At 50.9% G+C, this 11,290-nt stretch overlaps 1 protein-coding gene across 1 annotated transcript in view; it reads right to left on the reverse strand.

Annotated features, from left to right (window-relative positions):
• Lrrc74a (leucine rich repeat containing 74A) overlaps positions 1 to 6,535 on the reverse strand; it is a 31,010-nt gene extending 24,475 nt beyond the window's left edge. The window contains exons 1-3 of the mRNA XM_026401752.2: positions 6,486 to 6,535; positions 5,024 to 5,152; positions 2,676 to 2,848 (exon numbers count right to left, since the gene is read on the reverse strand). Coding sequence (XP_026257537.1) covers positions 2,676 to 2,848; positions 5,024 to 5,152; positions 6,486 to 6,525 — 342 coding nt within the window. The 5' untranslated portion in view covers positions 6,526 to 6,535. The remainder of the gene's footprint in view (positions 1 to 2,675; positions 2,849 to 5,023; positions 5,153 to 6,485) is intronic.
• Positions 6,536 to 11,290: the final 4,755 nt, after the last annotated feature.

Genomic DNA, 11,290 nt, shown 5'->3' on the forward strand with positions numbered 1-11,290 from the left:
TTCTCCATTCCAGGGAAAAAAGACAGGGATAGCTCCTGCTTCCACAACGCGAGGTGGTTCCCTTGGGGCTTACTGGAGGGTCCTCGGGTCTTCGCTGTCTCTCTGGAGTGGGCAAAATTCAGACCCGTTCAAAGGCCAGGGAGATGGCCCTGGGGTCTCCTTTCCAGGTGCTGTTGATCAGCATTTGGACACTGCTGATTGTCACCTCCAGAGTCATGCTGGGGACCAGCACTTTGCAGGGTAAATGGGGAGGCCCTATCACCAAGCCAGCACCTGCTTGTCACTCTCTATGCTCTCTGCTAGGGGAACAAGGGTGAAGAGAGAACCTCCTGACTCTCACCGCCACCCCGACAGGGTGTTGGGCGAGTGAGCTGTACTCCCAGGGCTGAAACAGGATCCCTGTGATCATGCTCTTAAAGCCAGCTGGGTGAATCTGTGAAAAATTCAGCAGTACAAACAGCAAATCAAAGCTCCTGCCATCAGAGTGTCACACCATTGGCTGCCAAGTGAACAATCCTGAGAGTCAGAGAGGAAAAAACTACCCTCCCCAAACAGAAACTGCGGCCACTGAGTATACAAGTCCCGAGAGGATGTCCCTGTTCTGCAGTTTTCCCATGAAGTCCATGGAGTGATGGTCCACTCCTGTGCTTTATGAATCAGCCTTTCAGCCCTCAGTAAATTTCAAGATGGCTTTGTTCCTTCTCTGGTTTTTCCTCCCCTCACCTTTTTTTTTTTTTTTTTTTGGTACTGGGGATTGAACCCAGGGGCGCTTAACCACTGAGCCACATCCCCAGCCCTTTTTACTTTTTATTTAGAGACAGGGTCTCACTAAGTTGCTTAGGGATGAGGCTGGCCTTGAACTTTTGATCCTCCTGTCTCCTCCTCCCCAGCTGCTGGGATTATAGGTGTGCACCACTGGGCCTGGCTCTCATGTAACTTTTTCTTGAGGGGTGCAACTGGGGGTGGAACTCAGGGGCACTGGACAACTGAGCCACATTCCCAGCCAATTTTTTTTTTTTTTTTTGTATTTCATCTAGATACAGGGTTTCACGATTTGCTTAGCACCTCGCTGAGTTGCTGAGGCTGGCTTTGAACTTGCAATCCTCCTGCCTCAGCCTCCTCACTGCTGGAATTACAGGTGTGCACCACGGCACCTGGCTCTCAAGTAACTTCTTAATGGCCATGAGCTTGTGGGGCAGAGGATGTGGAAAATAAGACCCTCTACTCCTCAAAGGCGTTGTGCCAGGCCAACCAAGGACCAGTACCCCAAATGACCAGCTTGCCATGTGTGTCCTGAGGACTCACATAGGATCACGTTCCGGCAATGAGCAAGGACAGTGCTTCATGCATTGCCATTGCCTTGTGTCCCATGATTCGATACACTCCGAGGAGGGGACTCGCCTCCCTCATTCATCGCCCTACACATCTGCATCCCTGAACCTGGCCACTCCCTCCAAGGCTCTTCTCTTTTGCACCTGTAGCTGGCTTCTCCCTGCTCTCAGCCACTCATTTGCTACTGAATTCACGGGCCCCTTTTCTCCATTCAAGCCCTTTAAAAATAACATGTTTGGGCTGGGGATGTGGCTCAAGCGGTAGCGCGCTCGCCTGGCATGCGTGCGGCCCGGGTTCGATCCTCAGCACCACATACCAACAAAAATGTTGTGTCTGCCGAGAACTAAAAAATAAATATTAAAAATTCTCTCTCTCTCTCTCACTCTCTCTTTGAAAAAAAAAATAAAGACAGAGTTTCTTTAAAAAAAAAAAATAACATGTTTTCAGAATTCTTCCTCAGTCCTCTTTATCTCTGTTCTTTCTTTCCATGGACAATTTTTTTTTAATATTATTTTTTTGTTGTAGCTGGACACAATACCTTTCCCTTTATTTTTATGTGGTGCTGAGGGTTGAACTCAGTGCCTCTCACATGCCAGGTGAGCCCTCGACCACTGAGCTACAAAAACCCAGCCCCTCCATGGACAATTTAATTGTTATCAATTTTTAAATATTGCCTCCCAAGAGCATCCGCCTCTTCACCTTACTGAGCTTTTTAAACATCCAACTTTCCTTTTACCATCCTAAGTGAACAGTTGCTAACACACAGTTGTTAACATCTCTGGGATGAGAATCAGTTTTATATATAATCAATTGGAATTATATAAAGCTATGATGGATTCAAAGTCGAGTCCTTGCTTGATTAGGCCAAACCAAGAGATAAAATTATTCCTGTAGGAAAACATGATTTACTCTACAGAATGGTCTTGAAAAATTATAATGCTGCAAAAGGCAGACGGAGGATGGAAAGACTCAGCAGCCGATCCGTTTCTAGTAGAGGTGAGCTTTGGCCTGGACACCCAGGTCTGCACTCTATACTGTGCTCTGGCCTTGACTCTGGGGCCCAGTTCCAGCCCAGCCCCTTTTCCTTGTCCCACGGGCTGGTGCTTTGCTTCCTGAATGTGAAAGAGCACAGACTTCAAGGTCTAGGTATCCAGAAACATCCTTCCTGAGCTAAAGGGAAGTCCACACGTCGACAGGGAAACTGGCAGAGGAGCAGAGACCAGGACAGGTGTCCGTCAAGGTCGCTTTTCAGCCTTGGAGGGAGGAGCCCTCTGGATCTTGGGCCTGCCACCTTGTCCACCCTCCTCCGCCGCCTGGTTCCACGCCCCCCTTGCCATGCTCACCACCATGGCTATAGCGATAGCCTTGGTGCCCCTGGGGCCCAGCCCATGGTAGTTGAGGTTCATGTGGGGCTCCTCCATGTTCCGGATGAAGTAGGAGACAGGCACTACACCCACCAGTTTGCAGGCCTCCAGGTACAGCTCCTTTTGTCCAATTGTAAAGAACTTCTCGGTGTCTGCGGAGAAAGACAAGACTCAATAGGGCTCGACTTTTCTGCCCTCTGGCCTCGGGCAGGGTTTGCTTCCGACCGGCTGTGCTCTGCCAGGGATCCACCCCTGTGGGTGTCCAACTCCAACCCCAAAGTCAGCCAGTGGTGGGAGAGGCAGACACGAATTCCAGGTTGCCCCAGATAGATGTCTCCCTCCGTGTAGGAGAAGGGGCCAGGGTGTCAGCCCTGGGCTTTCCTAGGAGAGATGAGCAGCGTACCCCACCCCACCTTCCCAGGCTGGAGGCATCCCGAGACCAATCGCCAGGAATATATAGAGGCCCAGCCCTCCTGCCACCCTGGGACAACCCTGAAGGGGAAAACAAAAGGCACAGAGCTGGGGACTTTTGATGGTTGAGGGGGGTCTCCATTTCAATTTTAGTTTCCCTGCCACCATTAAAACGTGAGCCATGAAGAAGGCTCAGAGAAGTAGACTCCTGTGTCACCTCGAGATGGCCAATCAGTTCAAGGGGGAGAGACCTCCAAATTGGTGAGAAACAGAAAGACCTGCATCTGGGTGGCCTTACAGCCGCTGGTCATCCCTGCTTCGCCAGTGACAAATCCAGCCCCTAAATGTCCAGCCGGTAAGTACCAAAAAAACAAAACCAAAAACCTGCAAAGAGAAGCAGGGGTTCCACCTCTTCATTGCCACCCTTAGGCTTTAGGACCATTCCAGCCTGGCCTGGGGACCCCAGGGCTGGGTCCTCTTAAGGCAAGTCCAGTGGGCGGCAGGGCTTCCCAGGGCCAGCTGACATCTACACTCGTGTGCTGTCTATTCGGATCCCAGGCCTTTGGCCAACCCACACCATGAGTTTCTAAGGTAGACAGTGAGAGATCGGAGGGTGAAAGGGCGATTCAGAGGGAAGCTGTTTTTGCAAGCACAGCTCCAGACCGACCCTCTCCTTAGAATGCTCACTGGGCCAGGTTTCTCACCCTCCGTGTCTCTGGTATTTTGACTCAGGTCCTGCTCTGTTGTGGGGGACTGTACTGCAGGATATCCAGTAGGATTCCTTGGCCTGTACCCACAGGGTGCCTCCACCCCAAGTGTCCCCTGAGGTGTGCAGTTATCCAGGGGAGAACCACTGTTACATGGGAAAGAGCCCACAGTCTGGCCAACCCTTCTTCTCTAGACTCCCCAGGAAGTCCTTCCAGCCCTTCCTCAGCACCTCAGCACCTGCAGCAGGTGCCCTGGAGCCAGAGCAGCTCAGCCCTGAGTTTCTGCTCAGGACAGAGTTGTCTGTGCCAAATTCAGCCATTAGAAGTTCTTGTTGGCCAGAGGGAAGGTAACCTCCTGTTTTGTCCTTGGGACTAGCTCTGCCTTACCCTGGATGGCGACCCTTCTATTTTAAGAAGCAGCTTGGAACAGCACCGTCATTTGCTTCGGGTGTGGGGAGCAGGGGGTGGGGCGGGGAAGGACGAAGAAGCAGGAATCTTGGCAAAGCATCCAGGTTTGCAAGGAGCAAAATCCCATGTTGGAAGCAGTGTCAGTGAGAGCCTCGGGATGGACAAGAAGACAGAGAGCAACGAGATGCTGGGGGCAGCAGAGAGGAGGTCTGGGTAGATGCTGTCTGCTGACTGACAGAGCGGGGGTTCTAAGCTGACTGTGCAAATAAGCAGCACAGTTTAATTTTAATGGCTGAGTAGCCTTCCCTCCACCTCTGCAGACTGTGACCACTGCCCACCAGGGTGAGTCGGGCTAACCTTAGCCTGGGAAATCTGCAAAAGAGGGTGGAGGTGTTGTTTGTAGTAAAGGTCTTTGCTCCCGCTCAGCCAACCCTGAAACCCAGGAAGGCATGCACCTTGGGTTGATGACTTCAGCTTAGACTTGCTGAAGGCGCACATGGGGCCCTCAAGTAGGGCTAAAGGTGAGTACTGATGTCTCTCTTCTGCGACTACAGGAACATCACATGAGATGCCACCGAGGGGAACATTTAAGACCAGAAACCCCTGTTTGTGTGTTGGTTCAGCTTTCAACAAGCTGATGTGTGCTCATGTGGAAGCCTCGGGGCTGTGGCAGCTGTTGTCCCCAGCCAGCTTGGAGGAGAACCGAGTTTCCAGACATCCCCTGCAGGACCTCCCACTGGGTGGATGGGATTCCTCCAGAGGCCCAGGGGGCCCAGAACCAGCCACCCCCCACCATGTCACCTTCGATCTCCAAGTCTGTTTCCGAATCCTCCTTGAGGGGTTTCTCTTTCTCCACAGTCCCGATGGCTTCGGCCTCACAGTAGAGCGCGTCATCGCTGCCCTTGGGTGTTAACTCCGTGTCGTCCTCATCTGGAAGACAGAACCACCTGCTAGGTTCAGGGAAGGAAGCCTGCTGGCCTGTCAGTGTGCCTGCCACTGACTCTCCTGGTCTCTGTCACCTCCTCTGCCAGCCCTGCCAGGGTGACTGTCCCACAAGCCCTCCTTTCTAGACACAGCTCAGTCTCTGGGCTCGTGTCTTAGAGTTGGGCTCCAGTTCACTTTTCTCATCTCATTAGCTTGGGTGGGTTTTGGGGTCTGCTGTTCCTCTTCCGACTGAAAGGGTGTGTCCTGGAGTCCAGACTTCCCCACCTTCAGGTGCAGATGGTGTGGGGGGCAGGGGCTGGGGGGAAGGAGCATGGTATGTGGTGATTTGGGACAAATACAAAGTAAAAGATCAAGGGGCAGTTTGGGGGAGCAAGAGAGAACACTTGACTCAAGTTGTGATCCCTCTTCTTCTCCTTCCAGCCCAACATTGTACCTATGACCAGGAAAAAAGGGGCTTGAAACTCTCCCTTGGGCTGAAATCCATCACTATGATTGAACACATGCACCTTGGGTTGATGAGATGCTGGGGGAAAGCTGAGCCTCCCTCACAGGCCCCCATAGCCTTGCTACGGTTTTCCACTGGGCCCCTGATCTGGGGCCCACTGTAGGGATGGAGCTCAATCCTCCAGCATCTGCAGGGCTCTGGGGTTTAGGAAGCTGTGCTGTCCCTCCACACTGCCCAGGAGAACTCAGCCAGTCTACTCTCCGGGTGGCTGAGCACGTGTGTCGGAGTGCCACCTTTTGACCACTCAGATTCTAGGACGCTGGGGATCCTAATGAACCCACATAGGCTTGTGTCTTTTTTAGTCCTGGCCCAAAGACTGGCCCCCAACCTGTGACGAGGCCTGTGTGAAATGGGGTGCAAGTAGCAGTGGCCTGGTGGTTGAGACCCACAGAGCAGCTGAGCTGCCCAACTGCAGCCCTGAGAAAAGAGATGCGATGCGTTTCTGAGTCTCACGACGCTCATCAGTCTAACAACTTTAGGATTCCAGTGGACCAGTGGGATGCCCGTAAATATTGAACAACAGGCTCTCCCAGAAAAAGAAATATCCCGATTTATAGTGTTAGCCAATTCATGGGGTGTCAATATTCCCAGCACAGCTGATTTCTAACGATTAAAGTGATGTCCACCAGCCCACAAAATGAAAATTAATTTGGCTTGTGCTAGCATGAGGCAGTCCCAGAACAGCATCTAACCATCTCACTCTTTGCCAAGCCCTGAACCCAAGTCAGTGTAGTGCATCCTGCCAATTCTGGGGGGGAACCAGGCAGAGAGAGGGGAGAGGGCTCTGAGGTCCCTGTGATCACTGAGTATCACCTTTTGAATTGGACTCGAGAGGCTCCTCATCATCGTCCATGCTGCTAAGACTCTCTTGAGGGCTGCTGCCAGCTTCTGGCCACCTCTCCGCTGCTTCACTAAGAAGTGCACCTGTCCATTCACCTCTGTGTCACACTGGGCCTCCTGCCTTTGCATAGGCAAACCCTGGGGGGTGGGGGACTACAGTTACCCTTCCAACCCAGCAAGCATCGGGGAGAGCAGGGAGAGCGGGCTTTGGGAGGATTTGGACATGCATGGGTGTGATCCCATCTCTGTCTGGGAGAGGTAGCAACTCCCCCTGCTCATCAGCTTTGTTCCTGAGAGCCCTGTGGAAAGGATGCCCACCCGCCTGCAACTTTGTGACTTAGGAGCCACCTTTCATTTCACCTTCAACATTCCATGACCTCATGCAGTAATTGTGATCCACGTAGGAGGACCTGGCAACAGCAGGATTCCCGCCCGCCTGGTGGCTCTAGAGGTCATCTTTTTCTCATATGTCCGCTGGGGCCAAGCCCAGGCTTGGCTGTGAGTGCTTGGGTGCTGTGGGGGGGGGGGCTCTCAGTGGCGGTGTGTTTCCCTCTGAGTCAGGACCAAACTCAAGGCTCTTAATCAGGTGACCGTGAAGAGCTGCCACCATGTTCTTCTCTCAGGGTGACTGTGCTTCGGGTACGAAGTATTTCAGTGATGGGTGAAGTCAGTTTTCTCCCACTCGGTTCCTCTTCCTTTTTTCTTCCCCCCTTGGGAGAGCATCCTCGACCTCGGAGCAGAAGATCAAAAGCAAAGCACGAGAAACATATGTTCTATCACTACAGTTTGTTGCAGCCAAAGCACTTTTCAACCCCAACCCTTGGGCTGCCTAACTTGAGACCAGGCAACCACCAGCCCGGGGCTCAGCGGTTTTCACATGCCCTGGAGTTGAAGTTCACTTGCAGTTTGCTGTCAAGAGAATCTGGAGGCGCATTTGTTCCTTCTTGATAAACTTTCGGCACATCAACCGACAGGTCAGTGAGTGGAGGGCTTGGGGGATGTGAGAACCCCTTTGTGCCACTTGGAGGAACGATGACAATCTAGAAATGTGTAGAGGAAAAACACAGAACCATGGATCAAAAGAAACATGTGCCCCCGAGGTGTGACTCCTTCCTTTGGACGTTCATGTTGAAAAACACTTGCGGAGCATCTTCTATGTTACAAGGCACTAAGATAAGCACCCTGGTGGGTGGGACGAGGTTGTGATCCAGATGGGGACCTTTTAAGAGAAGGGTGACATGAGGTAGTCAACAAGACCATCCCTAGGGGAGGGTCCTGAACACATATTTCTGGAAGAATTCCTGTTCATATAAATAATTTGAGTCACCCTATATCAGCACGAGAGTACCCGCTGGTATCCCCATCTCACGCGGTTCCTTGAGAGTAATACCAAGAAGGCCGAGTGGGTGCTCAGCTCCTAGGATGATCTGGAGGATATAAGTCCTGGAGCTCCTCACCTCTGACTGGCCCCACAAGGGTGTAGAGGTCAGGAAAGCAGAATTAATGAGCAGAAGGAAGGGACCAGGGAGTATGGGGGTCCTGGTCTGGGCTCCACTTGACAGCACCATCCAGTCTCAGGCATTGAAAGGTGAGTTAGGAAATCTGGAGGAAGGTACTCCACACAGCCATGGCGCATAGGACCGCTGGCCTGGGTCTTAGCGCAGCACTGGAAATTGAAATGTCTTATGAGGTGAGTGCCCTGGGAGCCCAGGGGAAGGGAGGAGTTTCCCTGCTGGAAAGCTTGCTCTGATAAGTAGAGTCTGTGAATAGGGCATTTCTGGGAGTGCAGGATGCCAAGAGGAATAGGGAAAGGGAGACCATGAGAGGCAGAGTAATTTCAGGGACAGACTCAAATGCAACTGAATAGCAGAAGGAAGTCATTGGAGATTTTTTTAAAACATTTTTTAGTTGTTTTTTTTTTTTTTCAGAGTAGAAATTAGAAATTTATTAAAGGACAGAAGAAAAGACTTCTCCCGGAGGAAGAAGGGGACCCAAGAGGTGGAATCCCCATTTTTTAGTTGTTGATAGACCCTTATTTTATTTATTTGTATGTGGTGCTGAGAATCAAACCCAGTGCCTCGCGCATGCTAGGTGAGCGCTCTACCGCTGAACACAACCCCAGCCGATAGAGAGTTTACATTTCATGTTTCTACTTCTCTGAAGGTGATGGGAGTCAGGTGTGGTAGCTTATGCCTGTAATCCCAGCGACTCCGGAGGTTGAGGCAGGAGGAGCACAAGTTTGAGGCCAGCCTGGGCTACTTACTAAGACCCTGACTCAAAATAAAAAGGGTTGAGGATGATGCTCAATCCCCAGTAAATAAATAAATAATAAATAAAAAAGTACATATGTGGTTCGCATTACTTTTATTTTGGACAGTACTACCCCAGGCTTTGGTCTGTAGCATCTGAAATTCTGAAAGAATTCTGTAGCCTCCTGAGTATTGCACAGGTCCAACTGATAAGTTAATACAGGCAGCCACCTTGTTGAGTTTTCCTAGCTACCTTTTGTCATAAGCACAATTTGAACCCTCAAGGGCTTACATTTCCTGTATGTAGGAAATTCCTCTTTAAAAGAACACTTTAAATCCCTCAGAAGTACTATAAAAGCTCCCCCTTGTCCCATTAGGGAGGTTCTGTATCTCACAACCATGCTAATGATGAATGCAGATCACTCCTGGATGAACACAGAGGCTCATCCCTCTCTGGATTATTTTTTGACCTGTTGAAGCTAGCGACAGTGCAGATCATATTTGTAACTTTCCTTTGACTGAGGAAGCCTGAGGCTGCACTTCCCTGGGCCAAGTCCTTGGAATCTTCAGTTACTAGTTTGCTTAGCAATGCCACATTGCAATTTGGAGGGCAGGAGCCTTATTTCAGCCAGGGATTGTAGAAGACCCTGCATTTACAGTGGCCAGTGCTGGTTTCTGTCCAAGTTCAAACAACATAACACTGAACACTGAGAGCTACCCTGGGTCAGCCATGATAACGAAACTGAGACTTAAGAGGTTAGGTTATCTGAGAGGTCCCTGGGCAAAATGTGGCAGAACTAAGATCTGGGCTCTAATTCCGAAGCTTGTGATTCTCATGTCACTCTACACTTTCCAACATAACTGATTAGGGTCAGGAAACAAAAATAAAAGAAGCCTCTGAAGGAACAAGTCATCAGGCCGCTTGCTATGGTATACCTACTACGCAGCAAGCAGCCCCGCTGAGGCTAGCTACTTTAGCACAAGTTCCCAGACTGTACCACAGAATGACAGTGTTTTAAAGGGCTTCATCCCAGACATGTAAAAGCAGAACTCTAGGAGGAGGGCCTAGAAATCTGCATTTTAGAACATCTCCCATTTAGAACCATTAATTCACAAAATGATACACATAGTTTCCAGGTAAGTACTTTTTTGAGTTAAGATCTGATTTGGAACTTGGACTTCTTGGTAACTATTGGTACAAAAATGGAAGAAGGGTACAGAGGGTTTACTTAAGCCAGGAGAAAGGAAGTCATGACCTGGGGGTTCCTTAGGTAGAGCTCACATTTGTGTGTTGCTTTTATTTATTTATTTGGGGGGTGAGGATTGAACCCAGGGGTGCTTTTACAGCTAAGCTACATCCTCAGTCTTTTTTATTTTGAGACAAGTTCTCGCTAAGTTGCTGAGGGTCTCACTCAATTGCTGAGACTGGTCTTAAACTTGCCATCCTCCTGCCTCAAACCCTGGAGTCACCGCGATTACAGCCTTCAGATTGAGGCCTCTGGTTCATCTCAAAGGGTGCCAGCTGAAGGTAGGCCTTGCTACAGCTGGAGCTAAGGGTATGCGTGGGGGAAGGCCAAGCTACTGACTCTCTCCTCCTTCCTTCTCTTAGCCCTTCAGTGTTATGATGTACCCAGCGGGTCCAGGATCTGGTGACTCCCCAGAGGGCTTCCCTGAACAACCGAGGCTCCAACCACAAATTGGAAATCGCACAGCTCAGACAATGGGTACCGAAAGTGCGTGTATCATATAATCCTTCCTTCTTCCGGGCGTGGTTGGGGCAGAAGACTGAGGGTGGGGGATTGGGAAGAAACACCCAGGGCTCTGTGTAGCACAGAATCCATGGAAGAACTGGCCTTCATTTGGGGGTGGGGGGTGGGGAAGAGTACACTTTGCTCCATCATCTGTCTTCACCAAGTGCCTGGAATGGTATTAGGCACTAGAGAGACACCTTGGGTAAGCAAGCACCAGTTACACTTGGTCTCTGGCCTGTGGATCCCTTTCTTTCCTTCCTCCCTCCCTTCTTCCACCCACCTTTATCAATGAGGACCCCTCTCCCCCTTTCTTCAAGATTAGGGACAAGAAGGTCCATTTGGAACAGGCAGGAAGGAGATAAAAATCTCCTGATTTTTATTTAGAAACCTCAACTGGGGAAGACAGTAAAGGCAGGAAGGGGTGGAGGGAAAACGGGAAAAGCTGGCTCCCTCTCTTCTCTGGGCTGAGAGCCTGATTATAGAAATTGGGGTTATAGGAGCCTCCAAGAAAATCCAGCTCTCCGTATCACAGATGAGGGAACTGAAGGGCAGAAAGGGCATATGGTAGCCCCAAGGTAGACACCTAATTAATGGCAGAAGTAGGAATGAAAGTGCGGCCTCTGAAAGACAGTCCCAGCTAGGCACTCATTCCAACCCCCAGCCCCGCAGGCGCGTCGCCACGGAGCCTGCTCCCCCTCGTCCCGCCCCTCCCCTGACGGCGCACTGCGGCTGCGCCGCCCATAAAGTTGTTGTTGCGGGCGGCGCACACGTGGGCCGG

Source organism: Urocitellus parryii, chromosome 6 (genome assembly GCF_045843805.1).
Source record: "Urocitellus parryii isolate mUroPar1 chromosome 6, mUroPar1.hap1, whole genome shotgun sequence".
NCBI classification, from domain to species: domain Eukaryota; kingdom Metazoa; phylum Chordata; class Mammalia; order Rodentia; family Sciuridae; genus Urocitellus; species Urocitellus parryii.